The sequence below is a fragment of the Talpa occidentalis genome, unplaced genomic scaffold, assembly GCF_014898055.3.
Source record: "Talpa occidentalis isolate TD23 unplaced genomic scaffold, MPIMG_talOcc4v2.1 talOcc4.6, whole genome shotgun sequence".
Lineage (NCBI taxonomy): Eukaryota > Metazoa > Chordata > Mammalia > Eulipotyphla > Talpidae > Talpa > Talpa occidentalis.
The window spans coordinates 85,602,092-85,625,188 of NW_023604972.1; the positions used below are offsets into that span (position 1 = coordinate 85,602,092).

Sequence of the window (23,097 nt, forward strand, 5' to 3'; positions counted from 1 at the left end):
GGAACTGTACTAGCAATGTAACCAACTTGTATGGTGTGCTTTTTCTGCAAAAGAAATTGGTGTGGGAGTTGCAAATGATTTCTAAGTCCAGTCTTCCTTTCCATAATAGGAGAGTTGTAGCAGGGAAGAAAAGGTTAATGTGGGTAACATTTACGTAAATGGGAAAAATCACTAATGGCACAATGAAGAAATTAACAAAAATGTAATAACCCTACAACAAATGTCTAGCAAATAATAAATAATGAGAATGGGAAGGAAGCAAATTTAATCCACAGATTGTTAATGATTTTGTTGGTAGTTGTTATGGTGTAATGTTATTTCTGTAACAGCTGTTCATCTTTCATTTAAAATTCAATAACCTTTAGATCTTAACCTGTACACTGACCCTAACTATTGTTATGTGGCTTGTGGCAAAACTAAATGATAATTAAATCGGCTCTATTACTACCCTACCTGCTGTTTTTATAAGTTTCTCCATGCATAGATCAAAAAGGCCTCTCTTCCTAAATTTTGTCAGTCATCACTGGCATCTTCACCAGCCAACACTGGTCCATTCTGGACTAAGCTTACAATCCAGAATGATATGAGGAGTCCCTTAATCACAGCATTATTTTCTATCATTGACTCTGCAAGCCAGGCATATTTATAAACTTTAACAAAGTAGATTTGTAAGTTGCCTGCAGTGTATAACCCTTTTATACAATATCTGAGCTGTTTATGGATTTATAACTAGGCTGTTTTCTGATATACCAAGGCCTGAATGGCAAGAGGAATCAACTGTTTAATTAACACAAGCAGCAAATGCTGGCTTTGTTCTCGATGCCTTACGGCTCAGATGCATATTCATGTTTTATTTTCCAAATCAGATTTAAACTGCAGCAGAGGAAGCTAGAGGCAGGCACACACAGAAATAACTCATGTTTTTATTGCATTTCCATACGCACAAGCACACACACCTATCTCCAGGCAAACTCCTTTAGAATGTAGAATGTATTCTAATATTTATGACAGATTTTAAATACTTCCATTACTATGATTACTTTGCATTTTTTTTCTTCTTCAGTCATAGTATTTTCTAACCTTTCCTTTGTCTCTGGAAAGTGTTATATTTTTTAAGAATTATATTTTTCTTCTCAAATGTGAAAAACTCTATGGTTGTGGCCAAATTCCTACTTGGCGATTATAGGAGAGAAAATTTTACTCTCAGACTTTCTCTGGATGGGCAGCCACCTGAAGCACAGGTGTTAGGGTTTCCACTATGTTAAGTTCTCTTGATAACTACAAGGAACAATTTGTTGGAACCTAATTCTGTGAAACAAAGATGAACCATAAAAGCATATGAAGGATACCGTTCACTGAAATTTCTCTCCCTCCCTATGAAAATCAGTGCTGGTCCTATCTTGTAAAGCTCCCCAAACTTGATTATACCTAGAAATCAATTGAATGTCTTGTTAAGTAAGATATTCTGCATCAGTAGGTCAGGGGCAGGAATTAAACTCCTGTGTTTTTATCATATTCCCAGTGGTGTCCATACTTTGGGACATGGGCCACCTTTTGAGCAATAAAGTTGTAAGTGACATTTCTTCCTTCCAGATGAAATCAATTGGCCTGAAAAGGATGAGGCGCCACCACCCGATGCCCAGGATCTGATAACTTTGCTTCTCAGGCAGAATCCCCTGGAGAGACTGGGAACAGGTTAGAGCACATGTTATTATTTTGCTAATATGCAAGAAATAGTGTCTATGTGGAGCACTCTGAGGTTTTTGTTTGTGTTTTGTTTGTTTTTTTCAGGGAAACATCTGTTAGTTGATGTAGAACATGACTACAACACAGTATAACAATAATGTTCTGTATTTTTTTTTTCTGATTCAGAGCTGTGTATACGTTAGGAGGGTTGTTTTTTGCTGTCTGTCTTTGTGTTTTGTTATTTTTTACAAAACAAATTATTCTCAGTTTGTTTCAGTACATAGAACTTCTCTAGAAGAAAACCTCAAGGGCACATGTTAACTCTTCTGTTTTGAAAAGCTTGCATCTTAAATAATTTGAAACCAAGGATTAGAGATGTGGATCTTTTTTGGCGGGGGAGGGGAGGACAGCTTTCTATACATTCTCTAAGCATTTGACCCAGCATGTTTCTATCCACAGGCTCTGAAACTGGTTATCAGAGGTTGAGTGCCTGGGGTTGACTTATGCTGTCTTCCCCCTTCCCTATGCAGTCAGCACCATGGTCTGACAAAGAGGATTAAAAAACATTAACTTTCAAGATTAAGGCTGTCGTAGATTTGTTTCTTGCTAATTATTTTTCCTGACAGATATGCTACCAGTTTTCTGTTTCTGCCCCTCTTTCCTTTTCTTCTTTACATTCTGAATTGACAAACTTAACAGATCCCAAAATAGAGTCCCAGCCTGCCCCAGTATGTGAATTTATCTGGAGGTTACTAAATATTAAATATAGACACACACACACAGACACACACATACACACTGCAGATAGTATCCATAATTTTCATGAATAAAAATTGTTGGCTAAATAGGTTACTTACTCTGAGCTAGTTTATTCTACCCCATTTTAATAGAAATAAAAGGATACATTAAATGATTTTCTTCCCCCTTTTTCCTAAGACAAAAATCATTTGTAACAGCTCCAAATACTTATTTTTTTCTCCACTTTTGCCCGTAGCTGCCCCAGTTGCCGGGCTCTTGTTCTTGCTGAAGTATGTACTGCTGTTAACTAGAGTTTACAATGATGCATTAGAGCCCATGGCCCAAGTGTGTTTTTTTTATAAATAAAGTTTTATTGAATACAGTCATGACATTAGTTCATGTATTGTGTATGGCAGCTTTCATATTACAGTGGTAGAGTTGAATGATTCTGACAAACTATGTGGGACAAAGCCTAAAATACTTACCCTTTCTATCCCTTTACAGAAAAATCTTGCAGACCCTGATTAGAAAATTCTAGAAGGTTTAACATCAAGGCTCATGTTTTGAGTTTAACGTTGGCAAACATTTTGAGTTGAACCTGTTATTGGAGTACTATGTTCTTTTTCCCTTTTTCAGTGGATGAATGGGATCTATAACTAAGGAAGGCTGTATAAGTGGAAATTAAGGGCATAAACTCCAGAGTTAGATTACCTGAGTATAAAATATGGCTGTGTGACTATGGGCATGTTGTTGTCCTTTCTATACCTCACTTTTTTGTCTATAAAATGGAGCTTGTAGTACTGCCCCTCACAAGATTCTTGTGAGGATTAAAAGAGGCATCCATATAAGGCTTATCTTAAAACAAGGTGTGACACTGCTGCTGACACTATTGTTTTTAGTATTCTGCATATATACTCTCATCCTTTCTCCTTTGAACATGAGATATAGAAATGGTGCTAGTGCCCCTACCTTTGAGTGGTTGAACTCTTTGAGTACAGCAGATCCTTGAATAAGTCATTTCATTCAATATCACTTCAGGATAACTTTGATGAGAAAAAACAATCTTGGCTGATGTTGTGCAAAACAATGTTCTTTAAGGATATGGTTTTCATTATACTGTCATTTTGCTTCAAGTTGCAGTTTCCAAGAACCTATCAAAGATGTTAAGTGAGGACTTACTGTACTTTGCTTTCTTTCCACCCTGTTTGGTTTTCCTCTTGTCTGAAGTGACTAGCAAACTTGTTCTTTCCCACCCTCTGTGACCTGCAGTCAGATTTACTTTATGGTTCAAGAGATCTGAGTGGTTGTCAAAGAATTGGTGTCAAGCTTCTGTATGAGCCTAAGTATTGAGCAATGATTTGTACTCACTTGAGCCAAATACGAGTAGCAACAATACAACTATCTCTTTGTCCGTCCTAATAAACTGTCCCAGACAAGTGTTGTCCTTAGGTATGACTACTAATGTATTAAAATGGCCACACCCTCCTGAGGAGTCCCTTCCCTTCAGTATCCATGTGTCAGTCATGAGAGTTTCCTCTCTGCCATTTCTCTGAGAGTACTGGATTCTTGATTATACTTGACTTAGCAGACAGGGCCGTGATGATGGTCAGCAGTCCTTATATTTGATATGCTCTGCGTTATCGCTCAGCACATTTTCTCCTTGACTGCTACTTCTGGTCTTTTCAGGGCTTGACAGTTTAAGAAACAAATCTCCTAGCAGAAGCTCAAAAGAGACATTTAAAGACCCTGCCCAAGCTCTTAGCATTGTCAAGAAGTGCTTGCCAAACAGGCAGGTCCAATGTGACAGTCCCAGTAGGACCCAGAGAATGAGACTGAGACTCCCGCAGGCCTGCCATGCTGCTTCCAATGACAGCATTTTGGATTTAATGCATATTTAGCGGGCAAAATAATGCACCGTGAAAATGTGCGAATGCACATTTGCCCGAGAGACTAGAGGGGCTGAGAAAAGGAGTGTGAAGAACATAATGGATGTTTAAGAAACTTCCATGAAAGGAGAGAAAAACTCAAGGGAGAACATTAGTGCCAAAGCATAACTTGCAATTTGGGAACTTGTTGTACTTGAACTAGATTTTTTTTTTTTAATTTAATTTGTGGACAATATATGATTTCTGCCCCCAGATGTGATCATGGTATTTCTCCTATCACCAGAGCATCCGTAGTCCATCACCATATTCCCTTGTGCTCTTCACCCCCTCACCCCCATTTTCACTCCTCCCTACTCACTCCCCCTCCTCTCATGGATGTCTCAAATCTATGGTCAGATTTCAAGGTTTGTCTTTGTCTTACCCTGTGTTTGGGTTCACTATATTCCACATGTGAGTGAAACCATCCAATATTTATTTTTCTCCTGACTTATTTCATTTAACATAATCCCTTCCACCTCCATTCATGTTGCCTCAAATGGCATGAGTATGTATTTTTTGATCACTGAGTGATACTCCATTGTGTGTATATACCATATCTTCTTGATCCAGTCATCTGTTTGGGGGCAGTTAGGTTGTTTCCATATCTTGGCTATTATAAATAGTGCTGCTATAAACAGGAGTGCGGGTTTCCTTTCAAATTAGTATTATTGTGTTCTTTGGGTAGATTCCTAGTATTGGGATAGTTGGGTTCCGGTGTTTTGAGGAACCTCCACACAGATTTCCATAGTGACTGGACTAGTTTACTTTCCCACCAGCAGTGTAAGATGGTTCCTTTTTCTCCACATCCTTGCCAGCACTTTTTTCTGATTGTTTAGTATGGACCATTCTCATAGGTGTAAGGTGGTATCTCCTTGTGGTTTTCTTTTGAATTTTCCTGATAACAAGTGATGATGAACATTTTTTCATATATCTGTTGGCCATTTGTATTTCTTTTTTTGGTTAAATGTCTATTTAGCTCTTCTTCCCATTTTTTGATTGGGTTGTTTGTTTTTGTTGAGTTGTATGAGCTCTTTGTAGATCTTTGTTATCAGTCCCTTATCAGATGTATTATGTACAAATATTTTCTCCCACTTTGTGGGGGCAGCTCTTCATTTTGGTTATTGTCTCTTGCTGTTCAGAAGCTTTTTAGTTTGATATAGTTTCAGGTATTTATATATTCTCCTTTGTTTTCCTTGCTTCTGGAGATGAGTTCTCAAAGGTATTTCTGATATTTGTGTCAGAGTGTTTTGCCTGTGTTCTTTTTTGATATTTTAAGTTGTTTACATTGCGAATTGAGTTTTGTGCATGGTTATGAGATAGTGGTCTAGTTTCATTCTTTTGCATGTGGCAGTCCAGTTTTCCCAGCAGCATTTATTGGAGAGACTTTCCTTTGAACTAGACCCTTATACTTGTAGAGAACTGAATGGCAGCCCAGTTCATCTGACTTCAGAGCTGGTCACATGTGACTAACTCCCAGCCATGTGCCAACTGGAAGGTCTTGAGTAGTTTCTTCAATGCTCTGAAAATGGACATGGAATTCACCTCACTCAAAATAATGGTTAGGACTAAATGCAAACATGTGCTTGAAGAGATCTAGTACATTGATCTGATACATAAGATGAGGTTAGGAAATGATCGGTTTCCTTCCACTCCCTTCAAAGGACTTCTGACAGTGAATGTTGTCATTTGTGTGAGGTCTGCTGACTGATGATTAGTGTTTGGTTCATAATACTGTCATTCATATTGCGCTGAAAGTTTAACCCGAGGGTTATTTCCTCCACCCCACAGTTCCCTTTAATTCTTTTGTTACCCATCTCTGCAAAAATACACAAGAAACAGAACCCATTGTTAAGCAACCTCTTCTCAGTGGGGCACAAAAGCCAAAGGGTGCGATTTGTGAGCAGGGTTAGCAGTGGGCTGTGATTCCTTGGGAAGGACCCCTTTGTCACCATCCATAGAGATAAAGCAAACATTTCCACTGACTTGGGTCCCAAAGGCTGGCAGGCAGGGAAGAGAAAAACTTCACACGGGATGTGGTCTAGCAGTGCCATTGCAGCCTGTGACTCTGGAGAACTATGCTTTTCTGGGTAAAAGTGTGTGACCTGGTATCAAAACTGTCATTTGGTGTGACCCATGAGCAGCGGCTGAAGCCATAATCCTTGCAGTACAGTACACAGACATGAAGTGACTCGACTCAGCAGCATGAGAGATCAACATTTCAACCCTTTAGCTGCTCCAAAAAAAAAGAGGCCTAGGGGAAAATGTCAGTGGCAGTTGCATTTGGAGATATTAATTGGACTAGTTGATAGCCAGGATATATGGAAGACTGGGGTTGAACTATGCAGAGGCGTCATGAGGGCAGCCTCAGAATTTGGCTGTTAGGCTCGGTTCCCCAGTAGTCGCAATTGGGAATCCATTTGCAAATCAGTGAAGAGAGATGTCAGGGTAGGACGCAAACTAAACATGCCTTCCCCTCACGTGGGTTATGGCACCATGGCACCAAACGTGGAGAAGGTGTTGTTAGACAGAACTCTGCTCAGCTGATCCTTAACTCATGTCTTATCCTTAGCGTCCCCATCCCAAAATGAAGCTGGTAATGCCTGCGTGGTGGGATTGTATTCAGTGGTTCCACTGAAGTAATCTAGAAGCTCTTTGCATCTAGTAGAATATTTACAAAGTCAGCCCTCAGATCCTACCTGCCAGTGCTATTGCTGTTGTGGTCAGCAGCAGACATCAGTACTCTGCTGTGAGCATGGAGACTCTTGGATAAAAGCTTATCAAATATTTTTTGTAAAAAATCCATTCTCCCTTTTTTAGGGTGTGATTTTCCACTTTGCTCTTTTCTCTCTTACCCATTGTTTTTAGAGCACTGGTTTCCCCCAACAGAGTTTCTAACCCCAGCTGACCTGTGCTTTGTGGGGCCTGTGGGGACAGAACCACATCGTTTTACCACACAGGCAGCTTCCGCACCCAAGAGCCAAGCCCAATTTTCCATTCAGCTGCATTTCTCATCCTGGTCCTTCTGCACTCCACTGTGGCCAAGATGAAAAGGAGGGGTGATAGCTGCACTAAAGAGGCACTTGTATCACACCTAGAGGGGCATTTCCTACTGGGGAGGTTTATTAGAGTCTAGTCTTAGTCTTGTGAAAAATCTCTCTTCCTGGTGTTTTCTCAGATTCAATTCCTCCTCATCTCCTTCATCAACTTGTGTTGGTGGCAGGGCAGGGGCCTGATCTTGTGCTATTAGAACTTGTGTATCCTCTCCTTACCTGGGTTGGAGTGTAAAAGTATTTGGATAGGACCTGCCCTTCAAAATTACTCTTTAAAATCATGAAATTAAAAACATAATTAAAAACTAAATTAAAAACATAATTTCATTGAATCGTGCTATCCTGCTAACTCAACAAAAAGAAGTATAAAGCTTAGGAATTACGGTTGGTTTTCATCACCTGCATTACAAATTTGCCAAACAGGTTTGCTGTTTTCTTAGGCCTCTATGCAATCTAATTCCTACCTATGGTAATCAACAAGCCAATAGTATTGAATGGTAGCCATTGTATCTTATTTAGGAAAAATTCATCTTTATTAACCTTACCTCTAAAGAAAATGTTGCAGTGAACACATTTTGTGCCTTGTTAGAATTTCTGTGGGCTGATAATGAGCAAGGCTGCTTTGGGCCAACGTGAGTCCACATCCCTCGGTTCAGCATAATGTGATTTTAAGTGGCCGCATCATTAACCTTTGAAAAATGGAGGGCGTCATGGAAAAATTAACAAAGAAAAACTGTGCCATGGCAACTGCTGTTAACAAACTCAGATTTCCTGCTGACAAATTATGGGGAAGATTTTGGGAGGTTTTGGTTGTTTAACTGAAAAAGCAAGCTTTCCATGCAGTCTTCATTTCTCTGTTAATACGTCTTTTTGACTGTTTCTTTGTTGTTGTGGTTGTTGTTTTATGTTTATGTTTGCTCAGAGGATAGTTTAACACTTTCCCCTCTGTCCTTTCCCTCTTCTCTCACCCCCAGGTGGTGCATATGAAGTCAAACAGCATCGATTCTTCCGTTCTTTAGACTGGAACAGTTTGCTGAGACAGAAGGCAGAATTTATTCCCCAACTGGAATCCGAAGATGACACAAGTTATTTTGATAGTACGTACACTATCTGACATAAATCATTATTTGGCCTTTACTTTGTAGAAAATTATCTCTCCGTTTCTGCTAGAACCAGAGGGTTCTTAAACATAATGCTATGTGGATGTAGAAACTCATACTATATCTAAATTAAAAGCTGAATTCTCAGTAATTGGAATTATTCCCAAACATTTTTCTGCAGCTCGGTCAGAGAAGTATCACCACATGGAGACTGAGGAAGAAGATGACACAAATGATGAAGACTTTAACGTAGAAATAAGGCAGTTTTCCTCATGTTCACATAGATTTTCAAAAGTAAGTGAAATATGATTTAAAACAATGGGCTTGCTCTAGGATGATCTCCCAGTGACTCCTCAACAGCAGGAGAGGATTAGAAAAACCATCTACTCTGTTCGCGGAGTGGGGGAGTCTCCTGTACTTAAAATTCCTTTTTTTTTTTTTTTTTTAAATACAAGCACTGGGTACAGTCAGAGGCATGGGAGGGTGAAAGAATTCACCAGAGCCAGAGCGGACAGTAGAACAGACAGAGTGACGAAGCACACTGCTGAGGGGAGCAGCGGGCGGCAGGAGAGGTCTGCGCGCCATGTGGGACCCTCCTCTGGTGGCCGGGGAGCAGCCGGGGATTGAACCAGCACTGTAGAGGCTGTGGGCAGCTTCACAACCCAGGGCTCAACCGCTGTGCCACCGGGGAGGCCTTAAAATTCCTTTTTGTTTAGGAAAAATCACCACACCATCATCTTGATAATCCACAGCCCCTGCCCCCCTCCAGGAGTACATTTCTATATTTCACTCTCCCGTGGTTATTATCTCGTTTTTCTTAGAGGTGCAGATTTGCGCTTAGTCATGTTTTTGGAGTACTGATAGCCATTTGCATGCTAACCTTGCCTTGTATGCCAGGCTGGGTTCTCCCTTCCCCGCCCACCATTTCTTTCATCTCCTAATAAGGAGCATTGAGCTCATTGTGTAAGGAGCCCTCTCCTCATTTTACAGAGACTAAAACACAAAGGAGAAGTTCAGTTCTTGACATAAGCAGAGACACTTGCAGTCTGTTAACCGTGGACTGAGAAAGTCACATAACCAATAACAGAATCTGTAAACTGTGTTAAAGAGAGAACAGGAAGGCAGCCTAGAATTTGGGAAATAGAACATGGTCATAAAATTGATGCTGAAGAAAGATGCCTTTTTTCTGTTAAGATAAAACACAAACAAAACAAAGAAACCTGATAGTCCTGAGTGAATGTAGGGCTCTGAAAAAGTGAAATGAACACCCAGGGTTTCCTCTCTTCCTTCTGTTGCTCTCAGAACTGGGCATTCCCTGTGGCTGCGGCACCTTGCATGCTTGCTGTTTAGCTTTTCTGTAGCATGTGGTGAATTTACAGTGTTCTGTGCCATTTTTCTAAGTAACTACTTAGACTGCATCTGCAACTTGGCCAGCACTGCCCTTCTTGTTCTTAGGAATGACAGGGACAGGTAAGTCCCTTGCAGGGAGTGGTAGGAAGTCTGTCCTAGAGCCAGGAGAGCAGAGTGCAGGACTAGTCCCTACCTATTCTCTGACCCACCACAGCCACCCTTAAAGACTCTTTCCTTCCCATTGGCTTCTGTTCTTTAGCCATCTTTCTCTAAACTCAGTGGATTCTAGGAGGTCACAGCGCCATTCCCATGAGAACAGCCAGTGCTGAGTCAGGGAGTAGGAAATATTTCCATTACTGGACTCTCAGCCTCTGTTGTACCTTCCATCTTTCCTGTGGTACAGCAGAGGTCAGAGGTAGGCTGAGATCTTGGGTTTGCCCAAGCTCAGATCCTCTTCCGAAATCCCTGCACCAGCGTAGGAAGCTGCCTATCTGTAAATGTGATTTATCAGCCAAACAAATACCTGATTCATAACCAAATATGCGTCTCACCGACATACCCCAGGCACGCAAATCTTGAAACAGTTAATTTATTCTCTTTGCACCCAATTCCAATTCATTTTTCTCCTTCCCAATCCTGACTTGTGGCTAATAAATCTTTTTCTCTGTGATTTTTGGTTTTTGATTGACTTTATGGTTAAAAAGAAATGTAATGTGTGTGTGCATTGATCCCAGGCCAGGAAACCCCAAGATATCTATCACAAGCTGTGCTGAGAGGGTGATGAATTCATAACTCCCCACTCCAAAAGAAAAGGAAATTATACATTAACCCTTCATCCCAGAACTTGAGGAGAAAGAATTGGAAAGTACTTTCTCAATCCACGGTCCCAATTTTAACTGTAGTCATGTCTTACTCTCAGGTTTTTTTCCCCAAGATTTGGGGTATTTTTCTGACAAACTCTTTCAAGAAGACATTAATAAACACTGACTACTTGCCTTCCAGGTTTTCAGCAGTATTGATCGAATAACTCAGACTTCAGGAGAAGAGAAGGAAGACCCTGGGGACAAAACCAAAAGTACAACTCTGCCGTCCACGGAGACCTTAAGCTGGAGCTCAGAATATTCTGAAATGTATGTGAAATGCCTGTTAAGAAATATCATTGGCAGTGGCCACTAGAGCAGTGTGTCTTAATCTTTAGGATGCCTCACAACCACCTGGAGGGCTTGTGAGCTTGTGAGTGCAGATTGCTGGGCCCATTCCCCAAGTCTCTGATCCAGTAGACCTGGGAAGGAGTCGGGGATGGGACTGAGAACCCACAAGTTCCCAGGTGATACTTGTCATGGTAAAGCACTTCACAAAACCCTGCACTTGGCTCATCCAAGTTCCAAGTTTCTTCCAAAATTCTCTTGGAACACAGTCTCCTGGTGTGTATACGTGACTTTGTTTTTTGTTTTTAATTAAGGCAACAGTTATCCACCTCCAACTCTTCAGATACTGACAGCAACAGACATAAACTCAGCTCTGGTCTGCTCCCCAAACTGGCTATTTCAACAGAGGCAGAACAAGATGAAGCTGCTCCCTGTTCCAGAGACCCCCATGAGGAGCCAGAGAAGCCAGTTCTTCCTCCTGCAGAGTGTGCTCAGGAGGAGCCCGAGGTCACCACCCCAGCCAGCACCATCAGCAGCTCCACCCTGTCAGGTAAGCCTAAGGCCTGGCGCCACCATCAGACATCATCCATCACGCTGAGAATGGACTGCGTGCTTGGAGTGCAAGGCGGCTGTGACGGGTGCTTCGTGCTGTTAGACTCCCTCTGTGACCCCCCTTCTTGGGCTTGGGGATGAATTCCTAACTACTAGCTCAGATGGCTCAGGTTACTCCTTAGTGCACAGCGGGCTAGCCGCCCTCTGACTCTAGGAGGCACCCTTGGTTTTCACAGCCAGGTTTCTGGGAGATACATTGGTGGCAGTCAGAGCACACTAAGGGAACCTATTTTTGGTTATTGATGCAAAGGCATGTCTTGTGATATTGCATCTCCTCAAAGTTAGGGGTAAGGGACGATATCACAACTCAGCTGGTCAAAATTACCCTCAGAGGTGTTTCACATCCCCTGCCAGGTGCAGTGTTAGGACAGTTTTCTCTCTAGTATTGGAAAGTTTGGTGGTTTGTCTATAGGAGCTGATTTTTGTTAAGGGCCCACACTAGGCTCAGTGTAGCAAGGTGCTTCCACTGTGAACTGCACAGGTGCCTTCTGTGCATCTTGGATGAAGCAGGGAGAGGAGGTCAGAAAGCCCAGCACAGCTCAGAGTGCTTTTCACGCATACAGGAGATAGCTCCATGGCAGACAGAGATGACCTTCCCAGTCTGGAGGAAGAAACTCATGAGACATGTATCACCCTTTGGGAGGCAGTCGAGGGACTTGGCCCTTTTCTGCAAAGCACTTTCTAATGTGACTTGTGTGGGAAGTAACCTTCCTAGCAAACACTTGATGCGTTGGGGATACTTGCCGGCCCTTAACTGTGGCAGTGTCCTCATTAGTTAACCAAACCTGTACTTCCCTCAGAGCAAGTGCTTTTGGTGCATTTAAAATATTATTTGGCTTATAAAAATTATATGCACTACCTCCCCTTCTACAGGGGTAATGTGCATTTAGGTTTTCTTAAAAAATAAGACATGGCTATGGCTTGCGGTTGCTGTAATAAATGTTTTCATTAACCATATGCTATATTGATAACCATGAATGATTTCATGCTTTATCATGAACTTTCCCCCCCGCCACTAACTGAATATTCATAGCCTTTTAAAAACCATCTCAAGAACAGATTGTACTGGCTAGGTTTATTTCACTAAATGTTTAGTTTTGTGCAACTTCCAATGTACTTGCAGTTTTCACGAAGAAAAAATAATATTGGATTTTTTTCTCTCTTTTTCACCTCGGTCCTACTTCCATGGAGGATATTTCTACTTTCCCTAATTCTACAACGCCCAGAAAATAGAATGTAGAAGTAGTATAGAAACTGTCTAGTAGTCTAAGATTCCTGACTACTTTTATTTTATCCTGGTAGTCAAATCAAGTAGCGCTATCTCAGTATTTAAAATTTCTGATTACTGAGATCACTCTCTGTTTTTTTAGGTTATTATCTTACTCAGAATAGGAAATATTTGTCTCCAGTTAAAGTTTATTCTTATTGTGGTGAAGTGTTTGTAATCTCTCAGTCTCTCCAGCCCACTCACTATCAGAAAGGTAGGCGGTAAAGGTGGGGAGGAAGGTGTCCAAGCATTTGATTGATTACTTTCATAATTAAAAAAAAAATCTGCCTAGGTCCTGCCATGTATTTTGATTAATGAATTCAAACCACCTTTCTCTCTGTCTCCCACATAGACACACTAAAAATAATCAAAGACCTTGGGGGCTGTATAGAATAGAGAGATGAGCTGCTTTGCTCATAGCCAAGGGCAATTAGGGAATCTGAAAACCGTGACTGTAGTAAAATTAAATTTGTTGATTTTTATATTGCTCCACCATCAAAAAGAAAGAACCCTTGACATTTATAAAACATTAAGGTGACATTATCCACCATTGGTAGAAAGGAAACACACGCTTATGTACAGTGCTTTGAAGAAGGCTGAGGCAGGAGGGAGGGATGAGAAAAGAGAACTTTGTATATTCACACTCTGGTATTTAGGGACATAAAACCGTATACCTGTTTCTCATTTTTCATGACCGCATTCTATTTGAATAGGTGAAAAGTAAAAAGTCTTAGTTTTTGATGTAACACTGAAATGCATCCAAGGAATTACATTTTATATTCATCAGTGATCCCATCCTAGCCAAACTATCAATAGAAAGAGTTGAAGGGAGTATGTAAATTACCGAGTAATTTACATTTACCGAGTAAACTTAAATTTTTGAGATGAGATTTTTTTATTTGAATGCAGTTTTTATCAAGTCTGTCAGCAATTGATTTCTTTATTTAGAGTGAATGGAATAGTTATACTGTTCAGTGAGACTGTGTCTGGCATACAAAAGTAGAAAGATTGTTGATATTTGCACTAGGGTTGTCTTCCTTCATAGGTCATTTGAGTGTCACATGGAAGTTCGTGAATCATCTTCTGTGCCTGCAGTGCAGAGAGGGGCACTGCTTGTGCTGGGCTCCAGCCTGCTCTCCTGAGTCATGGGCTTCCCTTAGCATGGACACCGACTTTGGGTCTATGCCACCTCTGGTGAAGTAGCACCAAACCTCAATGGTGACAGAAATGTTCGTTAAGTCTAATTAAACCTAACACTCTCCTAGGCAAACAGTGCCATAGGGTCCACACTTTAAAATGTGCTGGCTGGCTGGCCTTTCAAAGAATCATTCATAATGCAATTAAATTCTCTGTAGGAACTGTATATATTAAGATGATGATGATGATGATTTTTAAAGCATCAGGGGCTTAATGTATATCTTAGAAATAAAATGAGAGAAGCATTTTTTAAATGGCATTTAGCAGTGAAAATGAGAGAAGCGTTTTCTCTCTTTTTTCGAAGAATGATGTGTTATCAGTAATTTAAACAAAAAGAAAACTGATAGCTTGTGAAAAAAGAATAGGAGAAACCAAAAGGGACAGCCACTCATGTTTTCTCTGGAATGCTGACATGTCACTTCTTCTCAGGAACTTTAGTTCTCTTGGCCAGACTGACATCAGTGCTTTCCCATTTCTGCATCCTCTTTTATGGATATATTTTCTTCTGACCCACCTCTGCTGAGGGAAGCATTCACCTTTTTTAACTCAGGAAAACCCACTTTAGTTGACTAATGATTTATTAAATTAAAAATAAAGAAAATCTGGCTTAGAGAGACAATCGTCTCCCTATCCAGATTAGAAGCCTGGAAGATGTAGTGAGTAATGTCCTTAGTCTTGTTCTACGAACTTTCCGAGAAGCTTACAGTGCAGGAGGCCATATGTGTGGAAGTCAAAGGAGACTCTTCAGGTACTTTTGTAAGGTGCACATCTGAGTCTAGTGTGATGTGTTCCCCATGAGCTGACACTGGCAAAAGCCTACATGGGGTGATCAAATGATTCAAAAAATTTATTAACAGCATTACTAACGATGATGGTTAGCATCAAGAGATTATTGTAGTATAAAACTGGTGTTCATGAGATCCATGAGGTGATGCTTGGTTCATACGTGGCCTTTCATGGTAAGGGGAAAGAGTTATCACTACAAGGGTTATAAAATTTAGCTTCATTCTTTTCCTAGTTAGATGGACTCATTGACTGAGAATGAGCAAACTTGTGTACGAGTAGAATAAAACCTGAATGGACACGTCCTTCCTCTCTTCCTCGTCTTTTTCAAACCAGTCATGTGTTTTAAATGTGTGCCTGACACCAGATGGACTTGCTAATCATGTGGGAGTATGTTTCCCAGTGTCTGTCCTTCCTTCTCTCTCTCTTCGCCTCTCCCCACCTCTCCTAGCCCAGATTTTCCTGAACATGTTTATCCCTTCTTCTTTGTGCAGTTGGCAGTTTTTCAGAGCACTTGGATCAGATAAATGGACGAAGCGAGTGTGTGGACAGTACAGATAATTCCTCAAAGCCATCCAGTGAACCCGCTTCTCACATGGCTCGGCAGCGATTAGAAAGCACAGAAAAAAAGAAAATCTCGGGGAAAGTCACAAAGTCCCTCTCTGCCAGTGCCCTGTCCCTCATGATCCCAGGAGGTAGAGAGACATCTACTGCATGAACTTGTGTGATTTGTGCATGTGGTTCCCTTCCCCTCCCCCAGCTTGTAATGCAGACTGAGACACAGATTGCTTGAAGCAGTGAGGGGGGCGGTACCTGGCACAGCTCTCCAGAGCCACTCCCTGCAGGACCTCGAGCTCCTCCCGAGGGCATGTGCGGCTACTCTCCCTTCTCTCTGCCTCAGGAGAAGGGGCAGCTTCCTTCCCACAAAGGCTAACTTCTTGTATTGGCTTTCTTCCCTTTCCCCCCAAGTTGTGATAAATTTCCCTTCTCTGAATAGTTTTCCTTCCCTTGACTATGCATCATTTATACACTTTACAGAGCTGTTTTCAGCATCTCTGTTGGAAAGCGAAGTATAGGTTTTTTTTTTTTTTTTTTTCCATCTAATTAATGAGGAAGTAGCTACAGAAAATGTAAGTTTTTCATTTCTGGGGTTGCAGAGAGTCACAGACAGCTCTGAAATTATGTTTCCCGACCCTGTCTGTTGAGCTATGCTTCCTCCTACTGGTAGTGAAATCATTTGCTGCCTATATTGGAAAACTGGGTTTAATTATGATTTTGTTGCATTGCAGTATTTTTCCACAACTTGATTTTACTTCAGCAAATCACAAAGTCAGTGGTGATTCCACAGGCAGAGAGGAAATGTACACCCTGGTGCTTGTGACTTGCCACTCAAATGACAGAAGAGTGGACAGTTGCAGTGGAGTTACATTGCAGATGGCTTGCAGTGCAGACGTGCTTACTGACATCTAGAAAAGGGGCTGTTGCCAGTTTTGAAATTTAGTATTAGAGATAAACAAAGGTTCTCTTGGAGATAGTACTCTCTCTACCATATTCCATATCAGGGTGGGGGAGAAGTTCCTTTTAGCACCATCAAACACTCCCTAGCTTGAATGACTATTATAAAGTGATGGCAGCGGCCCCCACACAGCTGCTGTCGGGAAGGTAAGTGTGATGTAGTCTAATTCTGAAAGCTGGTGAGAAAGCCTGCACCTTGTAAGGTGGGGCAGATGTTCACCTAAAAGATTGGGAAACTGGCTTTTCAGCAGTTTGGATCGTGTGTGTCTACTTTGCCTGCTTGCATGTTTTGAAGCTACCTACTACCAGTGTGGTAGGTAGAAGCTACCTACCACCAGCTACCTACCACCTTTCACCTGACCTTAGCTTAGCCAGGAAAAGGGCACTGAGGGGCCACATGAACTCAGAGAGTGAAGGAGAATGGAAAGTGATACTTCCAGCTAGTTGCTTTGCTCTGGACACGCATAAGAATTGGAACAAATGGTAGTTAGTATGCATCCTGTCAGCTTCCTGCAGCCCTGGAGTACTCACCGTGCCTCCTCAGTCCTGAGTAGCCCTGGCAGTTTGCAGTCTGACTCTAACTGAGTTCACTTTTGAGCCTCAGCATCTTTTGTTGATTGTTTTCTCATAAACAGGCACACAATTTCACATAAGCAGTTAAGATCTGTTTAGATTTACATAGATGGAGCAGCGCTCTGAATTATAAATTATAAGTGTATTTACTTAAAAATAGGGAATATAGAATTGGCATTGTGGAACATGAACTGAGTCTCTCGTGAAATTTCTCTTCTTTCACTTGCATTATCCTTTCAGAATCCTTGTTAGAATTGCAAGTAAGATAGGAAGAGAATCAGTTGTAACTATGACAAGGAGTAATTGTTATAGACAACTTCAGTGTTTTCTTGATCAGGATTCTTTAATCAGTACTAGTTCAATAATAATTGCAAAAAGCAGCTGGTGAATTGATACATTGCTTTCTCAGCCATTTGTGTTTAGAAGGGCTGTGTTAAAGGGGCTTTACTACAAGATTGGGAGCCTGGAAATCTCTTAGGGAATCCGATAGTCTATGAGGGGTTTCTTGAAATCCATGCATCTGTGATTTGTTTAACTAAAATATATTAAATAAAAATTCACAGATAATAGCTAAACCTTGTGTGTCTTAGTGTGTCTATATGAAAATATAACGAGTATTAATTGAAAAAACTTGTTAAAATGGAGACACTTCTGAAGTTTCCTTGGTAGGAGTCTATTTTGAAATCCATGCTAGTCGCCAGTATAAATATTTTTATATTATTTCTTCTTTACTTTGCTAGTAAAAATGAATGGATTCATTTAGGGACAGTGCCCCTACCCTGGCAGAGCTAACGTGGTAAGAGCTAGCTGCTTGGGCGTCTCGTGGCCGGCATCAGTTTTGACAACTGGTTGCTTTTTACAGATATGTTTGCTGTTTCTCCACTGGGAAGCCCAATGTCTCCCCATTCCCTGTCTTCTGACCCTTCATCTTCACGGGATTCCTCACCCAGCCGAGATTCTTCAGCGGCTTCTGCCAGTCCACACCAGCCCATCGTCATCCACAGTTCCGGGAAGAACTATGGCTTCACCATCCGAGCCATCCGGGTGTATGTCGGCGACAGTGACATCTACACTGTGCATCACATCGTCTGGGTGAGACCAGCACTCTCTCCTCCTCATTTGTTTTCACTCAGAGCCAAACTGGAGAATCCACAAATTAAGGCATAGTTAACAATAAATGTACTTTCTGTTAAACTGGCTTTTGGGTCCTGTTTCATTTTCCTTTTAATGCTCCTTTGTCTTATGTGATGGAATTGAATTGAGGAAAAACTAATTCATTCTCATGATTTTGTCCAGTTTTCATATTTGATTGCCTACCAAACTGGTAGTAGAAACAATCAAAGACAATCCTATTATCATCTTACTTTCATTCTTTTTTTTTTCTTAGTTTTTTTTTTTTCAAACTCCCTTCTCAAATCACCTGAAATTTTTTTTTTTAATAAGGATTTATTTATTTATTTATTTATTTATTTTTTATAGAGGCATGTTTTATTTATTTTATTTGTTTGTTTGTTTTGTTTGTACATGCACTGGGTACAGTCAGAAGCGCGGGAGGGTGAGAGAATTCACCAGAGCCAGAGCGGGGAGCAGAGCAGGCAGAAGGACCGAAGTACACTGCTGAGGGGAGCAGCGGGCGCAGGAGAGGTCTGCGCGCCATGTGGGACCCTCCTCTGGTGGCCGGGGAGCAGCCAGGGATCGAACCGGCGCCGCAGAGGCCACGGGCAGCTTCACAACCCAGCGCTCAACCGCTGCGCCACCGGGGAGGCCCACACCTGAAATTTTTTAAAGAACTATCAGAATTATTAATTTTTAGGATGACAAAATGGGAATCATAAACATGCCTTTTGATTTCCTAATTTTCTCTTAGGAACTTAGAATCATTTGCTAATTATTTCAGAATACTCTGCCAGACAAATCTATGCATTAAGGCCTGTTTGTTTGTTTACCAATGTATATTCTCTTCTTGGACTTTAGAATGTAGAAGAAGGAAGTGCAGCATGCCAGGCAGGACTGAAAGCTGGCGACCTCATTACACACATCAATGGAGAGCCGGTGCATGGACTTGTCCACACAGAAGTTATAGAGCTCTTGCTGAAGGTATTGTTTTTTTTTTTATTATTATTATGTTGTACCATATGGATGCAGCAGCTACAGAAAGAGCCAGTACCAAGGATTTTATACTTGAGTTCTAGAGTCCATTTCTATTACCAACTCATACACATTCAGTCTCATTATTAAAAGTTTATTCGTTGGTTTAAGGTTTATGTCAAGTCCAAGAAAGATGCCATGGATTCTTTGGCTTTCTATCATGAAAAAATAAAGTGCCTAGAGCTGCACAATCACTTCCTAATTTAATTTTGTGGGTTTTTTTAAGTATTTATTTATGCATACAAGAACTGGGATGTAGGACAGAGGTACAGGACAGGGGAGATGAGAGGATTCACCAGAGACAGAATGGGGAGCAAAACAGGCAGAGCTACTGAAATAAACTGCTGAGGGGAGCAGCTGGTGAGACAGGAGAGGTCTGCTGCACCATGTGTTTCATCTCCCTGCCTGGGGATTGAACTCAGGCCATTGCAGTGATAGCACTAAGACCCAATCCCTAGGCCACAAGGGAGGCCCTAATTTAGCTTCTTTTTCCAAATTAGAAATGGTAAGTGTTGTCTTTGTTTTATTGTATCTCACATAGTAAAGTCTGTTTGGAAACCACCTATCTGAAATCTGACAACAGTCAGGAGGTTTTATTTTAGTACAACAGAAGACAACGTGATATTTAGCTGTGGGGTCTGACCTAAAAGCTTAGCCTGAGAGTTGGATTTCATGAAAAATAAAATGTATATATACATATATATACACACAGACATATGTGTGTGTATTGTGTGTGTATATATATATTTCTATATATACACACGCACTATGAATTATAGAAATACATGGTGATGAAAAAGGGGATCTAACAATCACAAGACCACCTTCCCATCACACAGGTGAATTTGAATGGAGATCAATTGCTGTTTAAAATATAAGCTGAATAAAGCTATGGAATAAGAAGATCACAGAAAGCATGAATATGAGAGCAGAGAGTGTGAATGTGCCCTGATCATTTCAGTTCTTTTATTTCTTTCTCCCCTGCTGTCTCTAGAATATAAAGTTACAGCTCCAAATATAGATCTGGTTAAAGCAAATAGGATGAATTTGAGTTTGACTTTAAATTTTTCAACAAAAGAAGATTGATTCATCCGTGGTCAGAAACACAGACTCTAGTTGTAGGAATATGTTACAAATCAATAGTTTTTTGGCTCACTTCTCCTTCATGGGCAATGGAAAGACCTACCAGAAAGAAATGTAAGTCATCACTTCAAAGAACCTACAATCTGTTTAGGGAGATGAAGCATAAATACTTAGCAGCATGAACGTGTACAGGTCACTTATGGAATGTGCTTTCAGACTGTTTTCGAGAGCGCTGCTCTGAGGCAGCTACCACAATAGATGTTGGCAATATGGTAATTAAGATAGGGCCCTTGCCCTCCAGCAGGATAGAAAATAAAGGAGATGTATAATCAAATAGAATGGAATGTAATTCGATAGTGGAGGAAGAAACGTCATGCTTTTAGAGAGAACATTCTGTGAGTGGGGTGAGACATCATGGACAAGTGACATTGAACTGGAACCTGAAAGAATTTAGGAATTTGGAAGGTACAAAACCTTTCAAAAATAAATGTAGTTAAATGACTTTTTCCTTTTCTGTCATTCAACTAGCATTCATAATTGTATTCTGTAAAAGATCCAGGGTCTGGTCTAGATTCTGGAAGTAGTAAGAGAATGCAAGGTCCGGTATGTAGTAGCAGGTTGTAGAATAGTTACTCCTGTTGATTAATTCACAGTATTAATAAGATTTGACTCTTGGGTTCAGTTCCTGTGGGGTCCCGGCTTGGCTTTGTTGTCATCTATATACAGAGGATATTTCCCTAACTCTTCAGCCAACTTTCTCACAAATTCCTGCTGGTGCTCCCTGGAGGGTCAAACTGAACACAGAGATTACAGAGCTATGGGCTTTGTTGGATATCAGGTGTGGTCATGCTGACCACAGCCTATAGGAGAGAGCTGGAATTACTGTGCAAGCTGCCCACATACTCTGAGCATATACCCAGGGCTTGGTATAATGGGTATTAGATACATGTTTGTGAAACTTAGTGTATCAATGGGTTCTCCTTTGTGTCCTATCTGAAAGTTACCTTGTGAAGAACCAAGCACCACCCAATGACTTCTGATGTGTTTCACTCGTATCTTAACATATATGCCATTCAGTTGGTGGTAAAGCTCCTCAGATGACCACAGTTAACCTGTACTTTGTTTTTGGTTGGCTTGTTTGTTTTCCAGCACATGGTAAGTTTATTGAGGAAAAAAAGGAAAGAGCTACACCTGCATAAACACAAGCGGGCAGTCTCAAAGGACACAAACTGCTAATCTGCACTTTGTAACAGGCTACTAAGTAGCTGCTCCTGACAACTGCTTGCATAAGACCTGAGCACTTTAATTTCACTCACCGTCTATCTGCAATGATGGTCTTTGTCTAAGTGACATGGAATAACTCTCTCAGAGTGTGTCCAATAAGTGGGAAGTAGAGCAGGATTGTTGACTGTGATCCCTTACCTGTGAAAATCACCTGAAATTACCTCAGACTTCTCAAGCAAAATTCAGGAAGACATACAAAGACTGGTGAGGCTAACTAGCTGCTTCTCTTACTGTACTGATCATTGATCCAAGGATGCCCTGTTACTGCCTCACGGATCTATCCTTTGTGAGTAAGGGGCCAGGGAAATTGTTTCAGGTTTTGCTTTTTCCTCTGTCTCTCACATCCAGCATATAATCTTTCCAGTTGATTAGGGACCACAGGGTAGCCAGGCTGAGGTGCTATCTATCTGTAAAATGCTCCTTGAGCTTGTCTAGAAGCTCATCTTGACCTTTGGTTTCAAGTGTGTGATTTGTTGGTGAGCTTCTCATGGTCGTTATTCATTCTACTCAAGCTTTTCTAAATCTTGGCATCAGCAATTAATAGAAGGACAAGGGATTTTAAATGACAACATATGTTCAGACATGTACAATTTTTGGTAATAGTGTTGTGGTATACACAACCTATATCACAGCATATCTTTTGCTTCATTTCATATGTCTGCTCATAAAATTAGAAGAAACAATAAACTGAAACGTACATCTTTAGAAAACATGCATTTGTTTATTTTGCCAAGACATAATTGACCTCCTTTATGATTTATTTTATAAAGTCCTTTAATTTGCTTCTGCATTTTGAATCCTCTCTTCTGTGAAATGTGAATGCATATTGTATATTTCTCCTAAAGGTGTCTGGCAAGGCTTCCTGGTAGAATCAAATAATCCCACTATTACATGTTGCCCTCTTCTGGTTCCAAAGTGTCCTCATTACACGACCTAGTCAGTGTATGTCTGAAGTTGTGTGAACATGCAGTAATGCAGCATCTTTGGCACATGTAGAAGCCATGGTGTGCTCTGTCACAGATCCCAGCAGAGGATCCTGCCACTGGTTCATAAAGGAAGCACTCAAGGGGAGTAACCAGTGTAATGAAACAAAGAGGATACGAGGGACTTAATTATCTTTCTAGTGAGCTGTGTAATAATCACACAGCTTCCAAAGCTAACTAGTGGTTTTGAACAAAGCAGAAGTGACTGGTACCGGCACTGGGCCGGTATATGCAACTGCTGGGGCAATGTCAGGGTAGCAGCTGTCTTTTGGTGTTCTCGGATGTGCTTTATACATGGGTTTCAACTTGCAAGCTACTTGTAAACCCTCATGAGCACCTTAGGTAGCAGAGCTGTCCCAGGCTGTGTGCAGGTGTTTTGAAATGTGTTGCACTTTTCATCTTTTGGTTTGTGAACACAGAGAGCATCTTCCATCCGATGGCTTCACATTTTGTCTTATTTGTACCCTCACAACTTCAAAGGGAACTTGCCATGGAAGCACTAACTTGCCTGCACAGGAAAACCTGTCCAGAGTCATTCAGTGTCCGAGGTCCATGGAGTGACAGAAGCTTACTGTTTTCCAGCTCAACTCCCATTGACTGTGTGAATCCCTTAAAAAATGCTCCTTTAGCTTTGCCTCAAAACTCTCCTGCCATA

At 41.0% G+C, this 23,097-nt stretch overlaps 1 protein-coding gene across 1 annotated transcript in view; it reads left to right on the forward strand.

The window, feature by feature from the left end:
- MAST4 (microtubule associated serine/threonine kinase family member 4) overlaps positions 1 to 23,097 on the forward strand; it is a 552,565-nt gene that overhangs the window by 515,576 nt on the left and 13,892 nt on the right. The window contains 8 exon segments of the mRNA XM_054688294.1: positions 1,594 to 1,695; positions 8,374 to 8,496; positions 8,681 to 8,793; positions 10,852 to 10,979; positions 11,312 to 11,547; positions 15,351 to 15,551; positions 17,807 to 18,036; positions 18,919 to 19,041. Of these exon segments, the coding sequence (XP_054544269.1) occupies positions 1,594 to 1,695; positions 8,374 to 8,496; positions 8,681 to 8,793; positions 10,852 to 10,979; positions 11,312 to 11,547; positions 15,351 to 15,551; positions 17,807 to 18,036; positions 18,919 to 19,041 (1,256 nt within the window).